The following is a 20719-nucleotide window of genomic DNA, read 5'->3' as shown; positions in this document are numbered from 1 at the left end:
TGAAGTCTCACTATTGATGCTATTTTCAAATGAAACTTTAATTTTGTAGAGTTGATAGCCACTTCAGTTAATCAAAATAATTTTAGTTTTTTTATTGTATTATTTATAACTTAGTTAACAGGTCTTTTCTTCATATGCTGGACGTAACATACGAGTCAAATATGAAAACGTATTATAGTTTCCGAACAAGGCATGCGCGCATTGCCATATCAAAAATATTTTCATTTCCAAGTCAAAAAAACCTTTTCGCAAAATGTCAAACGGTCCAAATTTATAATTATGTTGCTTTATATTTCACAATAGTTGTAAAATTTAATTAGTCACAGTTCCAGTTACTATATTCTTATCAATATGTTATTCCAAGCGTAACACCGTGACGTTACCATTTATTGCATACGCTTAATCCAGCACGATTATCGTAGCGCCGAGACTGTTTGAACAGTTGCTGAAAATATTATTGTTATCGTTATTTACGTCATAGTAAATAATTTGGCAGTGTTCCCTTGTTGTGTTACGTTTTTGTTGACTCACAAGCGCTTGAATCGCCGAGCTAGTGACTGGGGACGGCTTCGACCTTGAACCTACAACAGCTGTTTGTAAGTATATCCTTGTGCTGATAATAAATTAAAAAAAATATAGTTTTTAAATCATGTTCGTGATTTTTTAATCGATTTTGATTCGATACTATCTATGTAAGATCCAGTTCGAGTAGTTAGTGGCAAATTTTAATAAATCATGGGACCCTTTCAACTTTCAATTTCGCAACAATTTGTGTTATTGCTAATAGCTATGTTCTAACATGATTCTTACTAAACTTATGCAAATGATTCATATTCGTAATGGATACTATTTCCCTATGTTAGTTTTTTAACAATACATTGCTTAACCCTTCATCTGTCGTCATGAACCAAAATTGTAATTCTTTGTATGTTAATCGTTTTATTGGGGTATGGTTAAGTACGTTTAAGAAAACTAAATGGCATGGTTAATTTTCGAAATTTTTTTTTTCTAATTTTTTGTTTTTTTTTTCTTATCAAAAGTAATTAAATGTTGCATATAGCGTTGTTGTAACAAAGGCATTTAACTCACACAAACAATTGATAACTGTGACATATTAATGACATTTCGAACATCAATCGTCCGAGATAGTACTTAAGTATAATACCAAATGTATGACTTCGTACTAAACACTAATCAATATGTAAGGCAAGTGTACACGCTCGTAGGGGCATTATCAGAAAAAAAAAAAACAAATTATTGATTATCTCCCAAATGGAGTTAATTAGAATACTGGTGTCTTTCAGAAAGTTAAGAATAAGAATAATTTCATTTATTCATGGCAAACTGATACTACATTATATTTACAGCATAAACTATATACATAGTCACTTGATTTAAGCTCAAGAATGCACCCTTGAAATTAACAGTTGAAATAAAAAAAAACATGGTGTATACAAAATAGTATTATTAGGAGTAACTAAATTGACTAAAAGTATAGAAAATAGAGGTTTTTCACTTTCCACTTTGTCCTACATATAATTATTCTAGTCCAATTAAAAATTTGTAACTATTTTTGAACAAAATTGCTTCTAAAAATGTGTAATGGTATTTTTGATCAGATTCCTTGTTTTATTAAATTAATATTCAATAACAATGATTATCCACAATCCCGGGCACGCACGGCCGTCCGCTCAGTGCTCAGCTTACCACCAACGAGTGCCAACTCTACTTTAGATGGGGTGCCGCAGGGTCGCTATCAGCATTCAACCACGTGAATGGCTCATGGGAGCCTAGGGTCCGCTTGACAACTACTAATCCCATGATTTGACGTAAGCATTAAGTTTTTACGAAAGCGACTGCCATCTGACCTTCCAACCCAGAGGAAACTAGGCCTTATTAGGATTAGTCCGGTTTTCTCACAATGTTTTCCTTCACCGAATAGAGACGCAAATATCAAATGATATTTCGTACATAAGTTCCGAAAAGCTCATTCGTACGAGCCGGGGTTTGAACCCGCGACCTCCGGATTGAAAGTTGCACGCTCTTACCGCTAGGCCACCAGTGCTCAGCAACAATCAGAAAGGACATAAACTCACTACACCCGAATGACAACAACATTATTTATAAACCTTTTTTTTGTTTACCTACGAAGATAGCAGTCTGGCCAAATAGAATCAATGCCAAAACCCGTTTGATGTGATGCCAAGATTTTGGCTTGGGAATATTTCTATCAAAAATGGCTGATTCAAACTAGGCTAACAGGGTTTCCGACAAAGGCCTACTCTAAAGCTTTCCAGTCTTCTCTGTTTTGAGCGGTTCTTATCCACTTTGGGGGGAAATCGTCCTCCCATCTCATTTTAGAAAAAAAAAAATTGTGTCTTTATAAACGTCATATTATAATATTTATTATGAATATGAATGTAACTGTCTGTCTGTTACCTTTTCACGCTTAAACCGCTGAGCTGATTAAAATGAAATTTGTTAAGGATTTAGTATGAGGCCCGGGGAAGGACATATAGAATATTTTTTATCAGTTATCATCATTATTCCATGCAGATAAAGCCACAGGCAAAAGATAGTCTATACTCTGTATCTTTAGGTATTTAAATAAAAGTAAACAAAATCTACCCTCAAATGAAAACATTACATGATCAAATAATGTAGGTTAATGTCAGGTCGTTCAGTGACTGATCCAGGCGGTTTTGTATTTGGTTGCTTAACTGATAAATGTTATAACTACCCGAAAATGTACAAATTGTTTGTTTACTTTCTTTTAAATACCTAAATATACAGACTATAAATATAAATAGTACCTATATTGTAAATTATATATATTGTTCTAAACACTATCATCTACATGACGTCACTAAATCACCAATTATGAAGCCTGCACCCTTGATAATGACACTTATACTTATCTATAAATACCTACTATACCTGCAATAGTTATTTGTACAACAAGAGATCAAAGTTTGATATTTCTTCGAGTGCTTATTTTGAGTCCCGTGCAAGCGAAAGATTCTATAATAGATTCACGAGCGTAGCGAGTGAATCTAATTTAGAATCTTGAGCGTAGTAAGGGATTCAAAAGCGCACGAGATGTAAATAACTTTGATCTCGTGTAGTACACAAAATTTTTCACCCTAAGCAGTGAGAACATACCTAGAGGGACAGAGATAATAGAACCCAAGTATATCGAACTTGTATTAGACCCCGCATGTTGAAATGACATTTGACTATAAAGATCACTTGAATGACATGTCTCACTCAGTGAGCAAAATGCGATTTTGCTCACTCATGTTGTCTCACTCGGTGAGCAAAATGCGATTTTGCTCACTGAGTGAGACAAAATGACTTAGTGAGCAAAATCGCATTTTGCTCACTGTTTTTAAGAAGCAAAGTACCCTTGTTCGAGCTGCTGAGGTGAAAAACAAATACATCAATATCATTTGTATGTCAATGCCCCTAAACTTTATCTGAAGATTTTATATTTGATATTTATAAGTTTTTTTATGAAAGGAGGCAAACGTCTGATGGTAAGCGATTACCGTAGCCCATGGACACCCGCAACACCAGAGGAGTCACGAAGGCGATATTTTTTTCAAAAGAAACTTTGTTCATACTTTATTTTTTATTTTTTATAGCCTATTTTGTGTCCCACTGCTGGGCAAAGGCCTCCCCTTTCTTCCGCCACTCATCACGTTTGTTCATACTTATAGGGCAAAAATTAAAATCAAAATCCAATAACGTTTTTATAAAAAAAAACATATTGGCAATATTCACTTTTGCCTGGGGACCGAAGTCCACGGAGAGGTAGTCAGAATATGTAGTAAGTGACATTTGAAATTCCGTAAGCGCGATGTAGGTTTCTAAGTAATTGCGTTCTAACTCCCTAACGCCATCTGTTGATTACTGTGGCACGACGTCGACAGTGACAGCTAGAGGAGACGCCACAAATTTATTTATTATCCATTTGTTACAGCAGTCACCATGGATTCGTTCTTCAGCCTGTTCGACCCGTCGGACGGTAACCAGAGCAAGACCAAGAGGAAACAGCTCAAACCAGACCAGGACAATGTCAAGAAGAAACTTGACCCGCCCAAGGGTAAGAACATTAATAGTACGTATACGATACAAGTGCGGAAAGTAGGAAATTCGCAACGAGTGGCACGAGTGACACGAATTATCTTTTCGCACGTGTATTGTACAACGTTTTACAGTACATATGGCCCTTTAAATTTTTGACATACCCAAGTATTGTGCCCATTGGGTACATTCCTCTACTTAAAATAAATTATTTCACACCGCGCACGAAATAAAGCGCCAAATCATTATTAGAAAAACATAGATAGCAGTTATTTTTAAACACAATTTCAATTTAATAAATCGGATGGAAGTATAAAAAGTAGGTGAGTTGACTGTGACGTCACTACACACGTTTTCATATAAATTCCATATTAGCAAATCGTTTTGACAGTGCTAAAAAAGAAGCTGATTTGACTAGTAGGAAAGTAGCCAATTACCGCACTAGGGCGGTAATTTAGCACCATTTGTACCGTGAAATACAGTACAATCTTGCTAATCCGGCTCTTGCGCTTTTCCTCCTAGTCACGCGTGGTCTCATTTTTAGGGTTCCGTACCCAATGGGTAAAAACGGGACCCTATTACTCCAATGTCCGTTTGTCTGTCACCGTGATAGCTAGTTGAAATTTTCATAGATGTGTTTCTGTTGCCGCTATAACAACAAATAAAAAATGCGGAGCCCTCGGTAGGCGAGTCCGACACGCACTCGTCCGGTTTTTTATTAATACATGAATTGTCTGTTCAGGCAGGCGAAGAGGCAGGAAGGCACAGGGCAAGAATGAGACGCTGCCCGAGGAGTCTTCATTCCTCTGCGAGCCCGAGCTGAGCGCGGAGCTCCTCATGAAGGAGGGCAGCTACTTCGAGAGCTACATCGAGCTCAAGAAGGAAGGTGAGTGTTGTTCAGGAGACACAGGGCAAGAATTAGACGCTGCCCGAGGAGTCCTCATTCCTCTGTGAGCCCGAGCTGAGCGCGGAGCTCCTCATGAAGGATGGCAGCTACTTCGAGAGCTACATCGAGCTCAAGAAGGAAGGTAATGCAAGTAGGGTTGCTTTCAAAATTCGGATGAACAAGTAATAGAGTTAGACCAAGAAAAGTCTGCAACGATTTTGATAGCATACGCTGTGCAAGTGTTATTTATACGTCATAATTGACGTTTAAAATAACACTTGCACTGCGTGTGCTATCAAAACCGTTGCAGACTTGTTTTGGTCTAACTCTAGTTACATTTTATGACCCTTTAAACTCTCGCGTTTTGTACACATATTTAATTACACAAACGGGTCTACCGCGATATAATTTCATTGTTTTTAGTTTTTAGCTTAAATTCCGACGTTTCAGCTGAGTTGTACCAGCTGCGGTCACGGAAAGACCACAGGTGGTGCAAGACCACGGTAGATCCGTTTGTGTAATTAAATAAACATTTTATGAGTCACACAATCGATGTTACGTTCTTATTATAATAAATTAAAAAAGAAGGTATATCATAAAATGCGGACGTTGCCAAAATGCGGGTTTCACAAAATGCGGAATGTTTGTATCGTTGCAGATCCTAAAGGGGACGACAAGAAGCCGAAGCGACGCAACTCGGGCCGCAAGAATCGCAGACGGAAAAAGGTATTATAGGACATTCTTACACAGATTGACTAAGTCCAACAGTAAGCTCAAGAAGGCTTGTGTTGTGGGTACTCAGACAACGATATATATAATAGGGGTCATCCATTCATTACGTCACACGTTTAGGGGGAGGGAGGGGGTCAAGAAAATGTGACATATTGTGACATGGGGGAGGGGGGAGACACAAACTTTGTGACGTCACTTTAACTTCATCAGTAACCGAAATTTTTTTTTTATTATTTTATTCGCTGTACATTTAAATAACAAGTTTTTAAAACGATAATCGTTTTTATTCCTTTAATTTTCTTTCCTAAGCAGTTTTGGGTTATAAAATTACTAATATTTATATCGTCAAAAATATTTTGATAAAATATTAATAATACTTAGGTACTTACTTAATTCGATTTGGCGATTTCGTAGAAAAAATGTGACGTCACACTAGGGGGGAGGGGTTTGCCAAATGTGACCAAATGTGACAAGGGGGGGGGGGAGGGGTAAAAAAACCTAGAAATTCGTGTGACGTAATTAATGGATGACCCCATATATAAATACTTAGATACATAGAAAACAACCATGACTCAGGAACAAATATCTGTGTCATCACACAAATAAATGCCTTTACTGGGATTCGAACCCAGGACCATCGGCTTCACAGACAGGGTCACTACCCACTAGGCCAGACCGGTCGTCAAGTTCTACGTAACGGCGTCATAGACCTGCAAGTCCATACTGCACCCAGTGCACCCAAACCACAGAATAAGTAATAGATAAAAGTTGCAAAAATGCATGGAAAATCGTTAAAACATTATATTTATACTTTTAAAATGCCAAATTCAGTGTTTTTGTAAACATTTTTAATCTTTGACTTTGGGCCTAGGGGCTATCCATAAATTACGTCATTTCAAATTAGGGGGGGGGGGGGGTCTGGACATCGGATGACGGTAGCATGTCGTAGGAGGAAACGGGGTCATTCGAAGCATGATTTTTGGATGATTTTAGGGGGGGGGGGGTCAAAATCGTCAAAAAACGATGACGTAATTTATGGACAGCCCCCTAGTTCCATTTGTATGGAAATCGTCACCGCCACGCGCTATAATTTTTTTTACGAAAACATGTATGAATGCTTACTTTAAAGTGATATTTTCTAAAATGAAGAATACATGGGCTGCATCATCCAATTTTTTATTTAGTGTTAGGAACAGCCAAATGTTTTTTCGCGATTTCGGGGTTGGTCCCATAGTAAAAGTTGCTCAGTATAATCCCAATACCTCCCTGGCAACGGGAATGCACTTATTTTTTGGCCAACCTGTACAGTCAGCAGTAAACGTTTCAAAGTGGGCGTGGTGTTCAAAATTACCTTGACACGCTCTTATTCTCTTAACAATAAAGTCGGGTTAAGATTATTTTGAACACCTTGCCCGCTTAGCAACTTCTGCTGCTGACAGCTGCCTTTTATTGTCAGGTGTCGCCAACCAAAGAGGAGCTGTCGTGGAACAGCACGACGTCCGCGCCGCCCGCGAGCGCCGACGCCGACAACGCCAACGACCCGGGCGACTACGGCGGCGGCGTGCACGGCGTCATCGACAAGCTGGAGAAGGTACGCGTAGTTTCTAGGGTTCCGTACCCAAAGGGTAAAAACCGGCCAAGTGCGAGTCGGACTCGCGTTCCAAGAGTTCCGTACATTACTCAATTTTTTATCAATGTATTTTATGTGTATGTTTTTATGTGGAATGTGAATGAAATGTCTTTAAAAAACCCGTAGAGGTCGGATCAAAAACTAAGTAATTAAGTCCGACTCACGCTTGACTGTACATTTCTAATAGGTTTTCCTGTCATCTATAGGTACTTAAAGAACTATATTGTGTATTATTTTCAAAATTTTAGATCTAGATTAGAGTAGTTTCGGAGATAAAAGGGGGGAACGGTCGAACAGACAGACAGACAGACGCACGAGTGATCCTATAAGGGTTCCGGTTTTTTCCTTTTGAGGTACGGAATCCTAAAAACGGGACCCTATTACTAAGACTCCACTATCCGTCCGTCTGTCTGTCACCAGGCTATCTCATGAACCGTGATAGTGAATTTTCACAGATGATGTATTTCTGTCGCCGCTATAACAACAAATACTAAAAAGTACGGAACCCTCGGTGGGCGAGTCCGACTCGCACTTGTCCGTTTTTTTTCAATTTCGACCTCATAAAGAACAGCAGGTACTTCGGGAGCTACATCGAGCTCAAGAAGAATATCTGGAAGACCGAGCTTTGCTCGGAAAACATATAAACATTCAAATATGCGCGTTTTCCCAGAGATAAGACCTAGCTAGATTGATTTTTCGGCCCCGAAAACCCCCGCATACCAAATTTTATCGAAATCGTTAGAGCCGTTTCCGCGATCCCCGAAATATGTATATAAAAAAATAAACAAGATTTGCTCGTTTAAAGGTATTAGATTAGATGAAGGTAGGCGGAGTAGCTAACGACGTCGGCAAGAAGACCGAAGAAGAAGGTAGAAGAAGGGTAGGGAAGGGGGGGGGGGGGGGGAAGGTAGGGGGTCGGGAGAAGGTAGGCGTAGTGTGTAACTTCAAATATCGAAATTAAAGTTACTGTACATAATTTTGACGGCCGATCTGGCGTAGTGGATAGTGACCCTGCCTATGAAGCCGATGGTCTCGGGTTCGAATCCCGGTAAGGGCATTTATTTGTATGATGATACAGATATTTTGTTCCTGAGTCATGGTTGTTTTCTATGTATTTAGGTAATTATATATTATATTATACATCGTTGTCTGAGTACCCACAACACAAGCCTTCTTGAGCTTACCGTGGGGCATGGTCTAATAAAACATGGTCTTCCATTCCCAGAGTGACACGCGATTACGTCACAATAACATTGCCACTTTATTTCAACATAACATGTTACATGGGTACATTATACCTATGGTTAATAAGTTAAAATATTTCTTTATAATTTTATAATTTTCATTTATATGTATTTTAGCTTAAATTTTACAATAACACGTCATTTTTAATTACTCGTTAGCAATATCTTCCGATTCACGAAAGAAATTTCAGACTTTCGGGTAATTCTGTTTATACTACTGGCAACACAGGATAGCGCTGTGGACATTTGACAATTCGGATCTAGATAACTTCATGCCCTGACCGTCATCCTTGTCGAACGCGTGTTAATTGTTATTTCCTTCTCGCTCAGTGTCAGCAGTCGCAGTGTTTTCCAAACTTTTCACGTCGTAAGCTTGGTAATTAATGTGTAACTGTGAATTAGTTTTTTAAACGTTTGTCTTGTATAGATAAATAAAGTTTAATTTAATACATTAGATTTGTTTTATTTTACTATGTTTCTACATGAATAACTTAAAATTAATGCCGTTAAAATAATTTTCACCGTTGGTTAAAATTCTCCCACATTTCAAAGTTTGAGAACCTGTAAACAGCATGATGACGTAGGCGCGTGTCAGTTAGGTCATACGCGAATCTCGGAATGGAGTACCAGGCGGAGTATATTATTATACCATGCCGTGGGGCTTGGTCAATTTTGTGTAAAAATGTCCCTATAATATTTATTTATTAGTAATTAGGCATTAAAATACGAGTGCGTTATGAAATGAGCTAAAAGCGAGTTTCGTAATATAGCAGTCACATAAACTACTATTATCTGTTTGTCATCAGGTGATCCTGAAGGATGACACGTACCTGGCGGGGGAGTTCAACGCGGAGGACCTCCACAACGAGGCGTGGTACAGCTCCGACGACTTCGACGAGAGCCTCGATGACGACACGTGAGTTAAATACATTAATTATACGTAGCATATGTAGAGTTCGACCAAGAAAAGTCTGCAACGATTTTGACAGCACACGCAGTGCAGGTGTTATTTTAAACACACGTCGTTTTAAGATACACGTCATACTCGTGAACGGGTGCTGTTTGTGGAGACTGGTCTGTTTAAGCTAACACGAGCTATTATACCTAGTAACTTTATTTTTGAGTTTAAAAAGAGTGAGACGCCTCATTCTGCTCTCGTATGTTTGTTTTCTTTCAATGAATGTGTTATAATTATACAGGATTTTGACTCTTGGAGACCCTATACATCTCTAAGGATAATTTGATAAACTATATAATCTTATAGTTCTGACACCTAGAGACATTTACACCTCTAAATGTTATAGATTTTTTTTTTGTGTTTTTGTCTGTATTTTTTTTTATATTAATACGACACGATTTTTATGTTTTTTATGTAATTCGACATTAAGAGACCATATACATCTCTAAGTAATTGTAATCCATTAGTTTGAAATGTTAGTTTTATTTTATAAAAATGTGGATGTATTGTAATTTTATTATTTTTGCTTGTATGTAAATTCAATGATGACGTGTAAAAGTGCCCTTGTGGCCTATTTGCTGAATAAATGTTGATGTTTGACGTATAAATAACACTTGCTCTGCGTGTCCTATCAAAATCGTTGCAGACTTTTCTTGGTCTAACTCTACACCCCACAGTAAGCTCAATAAGGCGGCGATATAAATAATTAATTAATTTTTATGTACAGATGTACTGCATAATTATTTTCCTTCGTATTTTCACGGAAATGTACGAACGTGTCTCGCTATTTCAGTCAGACTCGGTACAAAAAGTACTGAGGTTGACTGAAGTAGCATGACAAATACGAACGTTTCCGAGATAAATACGATGGAAAACAATTATGCACTACATCTGTTAATTATATTGTTGTCAAGCTTGCACAGTGACATTGACAACCGGCATCATGGGCGGGACAGCATTTGCGAGTGCAATAGAGATAGCAACAGGCCGGTCAATGTACGAAAATATATCTGGTTAGCGTCTCTGCTTTAAATTCAATTACCAGAATAATAAGGGCTCATGTAGACGATGCGAGAACTCGCATGCGAGTTTCATTACAATTAGGGCATGCAGTACCGGTCCCGGTACCAAGAATTTCATTTCCCGGTTCTGGGTATGACCGGAACCGGGATTCCCGGTTCTTCCCGGTTCTCAACGCATCTTATGATTATAAAAAAAATTGTGTTAGCGTACAATCTTTATGTTATGAATTACTTATTTTCATATAAATTATTGCATAAGTATTAATAAATGACCAATTTTATTAAAAAAAAAACACTTCCGGCGTTCCAATCTATTTTACGAAATTAACCGGCACACTTTGCCTGCGCCTGTACACGGCCGTAGCGTAGTCGATGCACTCAGCACTATGACGGTACGGCATACAGAAGTTAAAAATTTGACCCGAGAACGGAATATTTTCATATAAAACCATTACTAGAAGAAGATTATTCGAATATAGGTAATATCCTACTTGAGATTTAAAAGTTGTTTAAAGATACATAGATTACTAATATCATAGTCCTTTATGTAACCGGCTTAAAAGTACTGAGCGATGTTTCAGATAAAAACAAAATTGAAATAGAAAATTGGGTGAATTTTTACAATATCCGTAATATCGATTGGAAATATTGGAATGCCTAGTTTACTAGGTTAGTTTGTCGGGTTATTTGAGTCCCCCGTTTCATAGCACCATTATTAAATGTTATTTAAAACAATACTACTATTAGACCGGGAGATAGTGACACATTTTACTGGGTCATTTGTACCAGTATGGCGGTTCGTCAGGGGTCTAAGCATGTAATGAAGGAAAGAAAATGCTATGACCATAGCGCTGGTACCGGCGGCCCAATCGCGTGGGCGTTAGTCGAACGTGTCGGATAAAATACGAGTGTCGAACGATTTGTACCACAAAAATCCTCGTATTATTCGATAGTCCATAAAAAAGAAGTAGGCGGTAGCGTAATGCCATACTTCTCCGGTGTGACTTACAGCCCGCCATACTGAGGCGAACACGTTAATTAAAAAAAAACAATTCAACCATTTGTACCAAGCTAATTTTTGCACAGGTGATCATCGTCGAGCAGCCATTCATGGACATCACCATGCCATACTTTTCGGATGGTTCCAAATGCCCGCCATACCGCCGCAAGGAAGTTAATTTTTTTTTTTTGCTAAACGATTTGTACCAGTATTGCATTTAAATTTTTGGAGAGTATTTGATAAAATGTGACCGTTATTATAATTGCCATACTTATAGTAGGGGGATAAAGTGCTGCCATACTTGAAAAACTTATTTAATCGACACGTTTCAAAAATACGACTATGTATACGTAAAATAATTTTTTACAGCATGGCATCATCATATTCTGTTTGTTTGGATACAATTGTACCTAAAAAAATATATTTCAGATTATAACTACGGGGCGGACGACTGTGAGACTTAAGCCAAGACTTAAAACAAAAAACAATTTTTTGACGATTTGTACCAGTATGGCATTTGGATTTTTGGAAATTATATGATGCAATGTGACCATTATTATATTTGCCATACTTCTAATAGGGGGAAAAAGGGGCACCATACTTGAAATAAAAAAAAAATATTGTACACATTTGCCACCTCCTACAGGTATGGCATTATGAGATTTCCATTTATGATCACACAGAAAGTGTTGAAAAAAAAATTCAAGATGGTACAAATCGTTTAGCAATAAAAAAAAAATTAACGCCCTTGCGGCGGTATGGCGGGCATTTGGAACCATCCGAAAAGTATGGCATGGTGATGTCCATGAATGGCTGCTCGACGATGATCACCTGTGCAAAAATTAGCTTGGTACAAATGGTTGAATTGTTTTTTTTTAATTAACGTGTTCGCCTCAGTATGGCGGGCTGTAAGTCACACCGGAGAAGTATGGCATTACGCTACCGCCTACTTCTTTTTTATGGACTATCGAATAATACGAGGATTTTTGTGGTACAAATCGTTCGACACTCGTATTTTATCCGACACGTTCGACTAACGCCCACGCGATTGGGCCGCCGGTACCAGCGCTATGGTCATAGCATTTTCTTTCCTTCATTACATGCTTAGACCCCTGACGAACCGCCATACTGGTACAAATGACCCAGTAAAATGTGTCACTATCTCCCGGTCTATATTGAAATGGCAATAAATAATCATATGATGAGAACCGGGAAGTACCGGTACCGGGTCTTTAGTACCGGTTCTTTTGACACTGTAAAATTCCCGGGAAATTCAGAACCGGGAATTCCCGGGAGCATGCCCTAATTACAATGCGGGTTTTGATCGGTCGGTTGAATTGGACGTAACCAACAGTCCGCAATGTAACTAAAACCGCATGCGAGTTCGCGCGCCGTCTAAATCAGCCCTAACATTAATTTTGTTTCATAGTAATTCGGAGTCCGAAGACAGCGGGAGCGAAGCGCACGGCAGCCTGCCCCCGGAGCCCCGCTTCGGCAACGTGGAGTACAAACTGCAGCTAGTGGCGCCCTGCGAGCGGCGCTTCCAGCATCTAGTCACGCAGGTACAATCCTAATACTACTGGCTAAAATAATTACTAGTGGCTTCGTGAGCTGTACACCTCGCTACTCACCAAGGCTTCGCCATTTTCAATCTCGTACCTTACTTAGGCCATTCAGCAGTTTTATACACGGTACTCGTCTGAAAAGCTCTCTATTATATCACGATTGTGTAATAGAATTTTGTATAATCGTGATATAATGGAGAGCATTTCAGTCGAGTACCGTGTTAAGGCCACCAAGCTTGCTTAGTGGCCTTATTGGATACGAGATTGAAAAGCTTGATTATGTCACTATTGCATACAATACTTTTTCTACGAATCAACAAAAGTAATACTATAAACTAGTAGAATCATATAGGTAAACAAACCAAAAGTATACAGCTAAGATACGCGAGCAGCCGCGATACCTTCATACTCGTAGCTCTCCGGCCGCGGCCTGGCGGGTTGGTCAACGACACCTTCTCGTAACTCATGAGGCCCTGGTACTTGCTCCGCGCTAAAATACTATATTGCGTTACGATTTATACGCGTGGTTCTGTATGAGATAACAGCTGGCCCCAATTTCACATCGGTGACAGGTGCGGCGAATTGTAAAATCACTGTTGCTGACGTCACAGGCATCCATGGGCTACGATTACCACTTACCATCGGGCGGGCCGTACTTCTGTTTGCAACCATCATTGTATTATTTAAATAAACTTTATGATATCGGATAAAAACAGATATTTCTCCTGCGAAGTTTCTGACAATTGTCAAAGATTTAGAAGAATTGTAGGTAATTCTTGACAGGTAATGAGTTATATGTCGGAATTTCGTGACAATTTTAGTGTTTCTTGTGACAATTGTCATAAACTTAGCAAGAGAAATATCTGTTTTTTTCCGATATCATAAAGTTTATTTTAATAATACAATGATGGTGGCAAACAGGAATACGGCCCGCCCGATGGTAAGCGGTAACCGTAGCCCATGGATGCCTGTGACGTCAGCAACAGTGATTTTACAATTCGTCGCACCTGTCACGTTGGTGAAACAGGGGCCTGGTGCTGTCATATTTAACTTTATTTATGAAACACTTTAAACTCTCGCGTTTTGTACACATTTGTTGTTTTAATTACACAAACGGGTCTACCGCGATATAATTTTATTGTTTAATAAACATTAAACTTTAACGGGTAGCTGCAATATCTTTGTCTACCCCGAACATTTTTATAAACTAATTTCGGGTAGTTCAGTGTTGTTTTATTTATATCTCCATTGACATTTGCCGGGACGTCAGTCTTTCCGTGACCACAGCTGGTGCAATTCAGCTGAAACGTCGGAATTTAAGGTAAAAACAATGAAATTATATCGCGGTAGACCCGTTTGTGTACATTATACCCTATAGTTCGTTTTTTTAGCATTAGAAAGAAGGTAAGCGATCTTGACATATCTTTTAATTGAAAAACGCTTTTTAAAAATCAGTAACTATTACTTATGAAAGCAGAAGAATATAAATGATCGTATTAGATTTATAATTGTTACATATTTGCCGTGACTTATTTTTAAAACGTGTTTTTCAATTAAAAGACACATCAGAAGAAGAAGAAGAAAAAAGACATTTATTCCATAAAACACACATACACAGGACAATAAGATGAAAGAAATAAGATAATTAGAACAACAAAACAAAGAAATTATGTACACATTAAAAAAAAAAACAGAGAAAAGAATACACACTTGGGTCCAGCAATGTGTGCCGTAGGGAAAAGGCCCTGTCTCAGCATATTGTTGCAATTTGCAAACGAGGCAAATTCCAACGCTGTTATTCTGCCAAGGCCTTAGGGAGTGACATTAAATATTAGTAAAATATAAATATATATGTCGAGTACCGATGGTCTCAAAGGCGGTGGGCGCGTGGGGGCAGCACGATAATGTATTACTTCACAGCTAAACCAGTATGCTACCATTGCTACCAGTGCATGAAATAAACCTTAGGACTCGTTAACCATACTAGTGCCTACTATATTTCAGAACTAAATGATGAAAAGAACTAATTGCTATTAGAATGTTGACTGGTTAAATTGAGAATGAAAAGATCACATGAAACCGTTCAAATCTTTATTCAAGTCAAGCTAGGCCGGCTCCAAGTGCTCCAACCCTACGCCTCTAACATGCGAAGATTTAGCCCTATATGGGACCGGCAACAAACTCAGAGGGACAAATCTTTTCAAAACAAGTTAAAACAACACATAACACATCATTTCTTTATTTCACAAAAGTAAGCTTCTAATGAAACATAAGAAATCAAAATAACACTTGAAATAAAACACTTAGCTAAATGGTTAAAGAACGCGGGATTCTATAAGCTATCAGAATAATCCTTCAGGTATAAACCTTCAGGAACGTAGCGAGTTAGGCACGAGGTTGGCTAACGAGTACGTCCGATCTCTAGCGCGGTCCGATCAAGAAGAACTACCAGCGGCGGAGCCTCTCTGCTCCCGCCTCAAAGTCAAGTTGGCAAACCTGCTCGACCAGTCTACCAACATACCGACAAAAACGCCAACTCGTGCCTACGCTCACTCGAGAGAAACCTCTCGACGTTCCAAAGCCTTCTACCTGTCATCTCAGTTCAACAACACGCCAATAGATGGCGTTACTCTCTACGCAACTTTATTTCAACAATGCGCCAATAGACGGAGTTACTGTCTACACAACTTTATTTATTTTGTTACAACCAAATAATACGTAGCTCAACATTGCTAATCGATTTTATACAGGCGTCTAAAATAATGAACTATAACGCTGCAATACGTCTTTCTGGTGTCAGGTTCCGACATATATATATATATATATATATATAGAAAAAAAAACATAATAATAAAGTACCTAAGTGAAAAATAAATTAATAGTTATTTTGAGTTTAAAAGCAGCATAAAAGAAAAATATGGCGTAAAGAAAAAACGAAAGCGTCATAAAAATAAAGAATTAAATTTTTTATGATTTATTTACCGATATTTTGATAAGAAATAAAAAATAAAAATACAAATAACTAATGTGCAGCGGGTCCAGAACTCCAGATTCAATTTGAGTGTTAATAAGTATTTCACGCAGTTTCCGTTTGAAACCGAATTTGGAACCACAGTTTCTAATAGGAGGTGGCAAGTCATTCCAGCACTTGGTAGCTTGAAACCGGAAGCTGCCACGGAATGCAGCACATTTATATTTCGGGGCAATGAGCGGCTTCAGATTAGCTGTATTACGTTCGGTCCGCCTTTGTTGTCGCCAACGTAATTTCTCCGAAAGATAGGTGGGCTTGCCGCATTTAATTACACCAAACAGAAGAGAAGCTAAGTGAAGGTGTCGCCTATGTTCCATCTTAAGCAGTCTTGCACTCGATAGGTAAGGTGAAACCGATGTTCGAGGAAGTATGTTGAAACAATAACGGGCACAGGCATTTTGAACCCTTTGGATCAGCTTTTGAGTTTTCTTGTACAAACACGGGCCGATAACTGTGTCACAGTAATTAAATTTGGACAGTACCAGAGCTTCACAAAGTTTTATTCTCAGGTCTACAGAAATAAATTGACGCATCCCGTAAAGCACTTTCAGCCTATAGAAACAGTTGCGGACCGTGTCCATAACATGCTCCTCGAAACTAAGGTGACAATCCATTAAAATACCAAGGTTACGAGCTTTATATACTCGCTCAATTGGAATACCAGCAATTTGAACATTATCGTCACACTGCATAAAACTAGAAATTTGTTTTTTACTTCCAAGGACGAGGAATTTGGATTTAGCTGGGTTCAAGGCTAGGGAATTTTTCACAGACCATTCAGCAATCCTCGAGAGGTCTTCATTCATACGATGGATTGCGTTCCCGGCGTCGTGTTTATGAAAAGGGACCATCAACTGCAAATCATCAGCGTATAAATGAAATTTACTGTTTTTGATGTTTTTAACAATGTCCGCCGAGTACAATATGAACAACAATGGGCCAAGAATGGATCCTTGGGGCACGCCTCTTCTAACAGGGTGGGCGTCGGAATGCACGACCAACCCATTGGACTTCATAATCTCTACAAGTTGCTGGCGATTGGAAAGATAACTATTAAAGAACTTTAAAGCCGAATTATCAAAACCGTAATAGGCTAGCTTTGACAGCAAGAGTGTAATATTAATGGAGTCAAAAGCACGAGAAAAATCAAGCAGCGTCAAAATCGTCCCACAGCCTTCGTCTTGAGACGCAAGGATATTATTCACGACATCCAGAAGAGCCGTGCTTGTGCTAAGCTGCTTCCTAAAGCCCGATTGCATTACTGGCAGTAGAGAAAAGAGTTCGCAGTATTGAAGTACCTGATCGTACACAGCCTTCTCCAGGACTTTAGACAACAAAGGTAACAGACTGATCGGTCGTAAGTCGCGAACATTGGAGGGACTATTACTTTTGGGTATTGGCCGAATCACTGCAGTTTTCCAGATATCAGGGAAAGTTGATGTCAAAATAGCTCTGTTAATGATTGCTGTGATAGCGGGCAACGTTTCTGGCAAAGTAAGGATTATCATATCCAATGATATGCGATCAATACCCATAGCATTTGATTTAAAACCCATGATAATTTTGGATATTACAGACTCATTGACCGTGCTCAACCTAAAAACTGCAGTGCTGTGCCTATGAAATTCGTAAAAAGTCAATAGTGAAATGTCTTGGCTGTTTGAACCCGGGATGTCAAGAAAATGATTGTTTATTTGTTCCGGATCATTTAAATGATCAGGGAGGTTCACTGTATCTTTCTTACTAGCGAGCACAAAGCTCTTGAGATTCGACCAGAGACTTTTAGAATCTTTTAAATGTCTATTTACATGTTGTTCATAGAAGGCTCGCTTCTCAAAGTAAAGACTGGTATTAAAGAGACTTCTCAAAGACTCGTATTGTTCTCTATGAGCTTCTTTATTTGATTTGCTATATCGAGCATGAGCATGATCTCTCAATTTTTTTATGTATTGCAAATTACTAGTAAACCATGGTGTAGGTTTATGCCAAATCGTAATTGTTTTTACCGCAGCGTATGTATCGAAAAGTTCAATAATGCGGGAATTAAAAGCAACGACCATATCACTCACTTCAGATATAGACGCTAAGCTGTTCCAGTTGAAAGCAGAGAGCTCAGCGTTAAAACCAGCCAGGTCCATGTCCTTAAGCGGTCTATATTGGAGGACATTAGGGGTTTGTTTATTTTTTTTTATTTTTAACTCGGCTGTTACAACGGCATGAGCTCCAAGATTCGGTATGTGCTTCACGTCAATGCTCGAAATTGTGGTGTTCGTACAAAACAAATCAATGAGAGTTGAGCTAATTTGCGTGAAATGAGTCGGTTGTGTGACGTGGTTTCGAAGACTAACGCATTGAAGGAAATTAAGGAACTTGACGGCTGCCGCATCCTTACTATTTAATAAGTTTACATTAAAATCACCTAAAAGAATAATTTGATCGTATTGAACGAAACATAAGATTGATTCCATAAGTGCATCGATAAACAAATCTAAATTCACCCAAGGAGGACGATAAGCTGTGCCGATAATGAAGCGCCTTGATTTTATGTTAACGGAGATCCACATTTGTTCTATGTCAGCGCTAGTAGGCGGATGTGGCTGCGTCCGAGCCTGGATACCATTTCTAACATAAAAACCGACCCCACCACCGCGCTCGCGCACCTCGGAACTCCTCGCGCACATCAAGATTGTTTACCTTTTTCCTAATGCTAAAAAAACGAACTATATCTGAAATATGATGTGGGGGCAGCTGGCGTGGCGCCTCCGTTCCGGTGGCGGCGCGGCGGTGTACCTGGTGGGCGTGCGCGACTGCGGCGCGCTGCGCGGGCTGCGCGCGCGCGCGCTGCGCGGCTCGCTGCACACGCTGCGCCGCATGGCCGCCGCGCTGGGGGCCTCGCTGCACCACGTCACCGCCCGCCAAGTGCGCCAGCACCGGGCCGTCGCCGAGGTCTACATCAGGAAGGTGAGATCGGAAACACACGAGACGGGGTTCCGCAACCGAAAAGGCAGAAACGGAATTTTGCTCGAAAACTATTGTTATTTTGCGTTAACGGCGCCATCTATCCGACTATTGTTATACTTTATCGAACCCTAGATAGCTTATCGTTAATTGATAATCTACGCCAGGTGTGGCTCACTCCGCGATTTCGTCGCGTCGATACAAGTACATGCGGCCCACACCAATTTTGGTGTCTAGCAGTAGTAGTTGCCGCGCTCCGCTAGGGAATGGGCGCATGTTCGCGCTTGCGCCACCTAGCGGTCATATCTGTCGTAATAGACGCGTTTTGTAAGAGAGTGAACCTTCTGTACCTAGTACTATTATTTATTCTGTGATAAACGTTGCGCCTCAAGAGCGAGGGTCTATTAGAAGCCCGACGCCGAAGACGACTTTTAATGACTCGAGTTTGTAATTACTGTCCGTGATACACCCAATGTTTTTCATCACATTTGCGAGGAAATAAAAAAATACATAAGGCAAAAAGTATGCAGCTCTGGAATTGCAGGCGTCCATAAGCTACGGAAACTGCTTACCATCAGACGGGCCGTATGCTTGTTTGGCACCGACGTAGTATTTAAAAAAAAGCCAAGATACGCGACCAGCCGCGCCTCCTTAATACGTTGCAGCGGCCGGTCAACGACACCATCTCGTAACTCATGAGGCCCTGGTACTTGCTCCGCGCTAAATTTTGATTTTGGCCACCGTAGCCTATGGAGCAAGCAACGCTAAGCGGTCTCGTTATCTATGGATACTGCTATTTTAAGGGTGTCACATGCGCGTTTCTGACTTATAATAAAAGAATTTTAAGCGTATTCTAATTTAATGGCGCCATCTAGTTGTAACATTTTTAAACCTTTTATATTAATGCGGTATCATATAAAAAATTAAATAAATAAAAAAAATAAAAAATAAATATATAGGACATTTCTTACACAAATTGACTAAGCCCCACGGTAAGCTCAAGGCTTGTGTTGTGGGTACTCAGACAACGATATATATAATAGTTATATAAATACTTAAATACATAGAAAACAACCATGACTCAGGAACAAATATCTATATCATCATACAAATAAATGCCCTTACCAGGATTCGAACCCGGGACCATCGGCTTCATAGGCAGGGTCACTACCCACTAGGCCAGACCGGTCGTCAAATTGGTTTTAATATTTTAAATATTTTCAGTTAGCGGATACACAGCAAAGTGTGGAGCTGCGAGTAGCGGTGATGGGCGCCAACGAGGCCGGCAAGTCTACATTAATAGGGGTCCTCACTCAAGGTACGACAATAGTAGTGGGGAGACACTCCTGACTTCGGACAAATTCGGCTCAGTTCGGCTCAGCATTGCTCCAAGCAATTATTAGGGTTGGCACCACTTGCCGTCCCTTTGCGTGCACGACCACATATAGGATAATGACTTAAATTTTGACAACCCTAAATAGCCGAAAGGGATAGTGCCAGGGATATCATGATTCGACTCTGAATCGCTGTCAAACTTCGGTTTAGTAGGAAGTTTCCTTTCTGTACAGTAGTACTATTACTTATTCTGTGACAATAGTTTAGTTGGA

The 20719-nt window shown here is 39.5% G+C and overlaps 1 protein-coding gene across 1 annotated transcript in view; it reads left to right on the top strand.

Annotated features, from left to right (window-relative positions):
• The first annotated feature begins 238 nt into the window (after window positions 1-238).
• Window positions 239-20719, top strand: part of LOC134802479 (GTP-binding protein 2-like) — a 33964-nt gene continuing 13483 nt past the window's right edge. The window contains exons 1-9 of the mRNA XM_063775158.1: window positions 239-596; window positions 3986-4105; window positions 4829-4972; window positions 5631-5698; window positions 7161-7295; window positions 9385-9494; window positions 12988-13120; window positions 18903-19115; window positions 20337-20430. Coding sequence (XP_063631228.1) covers window positions 3991-4105; window positions 4829-4972; window positions 5631-5698; window positions 7161-7295; window positions 9385-9494; window positions 12988-13120; window positions 18903-19115; window positions 20337-20430 — 1012 coding nt within the window. The 5' untranslated portion in view covers window positions 239-596; window positions 3986-3990. The remainder of the gene's footprint in view (window positions 597-3985; window positions 4106-4828; window positions 4973-5630; window positions 5699-7160; window positions 7296-9384; window positions 9495-12987; window positions 13121-18902; window positions 19116-20336; window positions 20431-20719) is intronic.

The sequence above is a fragment of the Cydia splendana genome, chromosome 24 (assembly GCF_910591565.1).
Source record: "Cydia splendana chromosome 24, ilCydSple1.2, whole genome shotgun sequence".
NCBI classification, from domain to species: Eukaryota; Metazoa; Arthropoda; class Insecta; order Lepidoptera; family Tortricidae; genus Cydia; species Cydia splendana.
The sequence above is the reverse complement of the archived record's forward strand: the minus strand, read 5'-3'. Positions and strand labels throughout refer to the sequence as shown.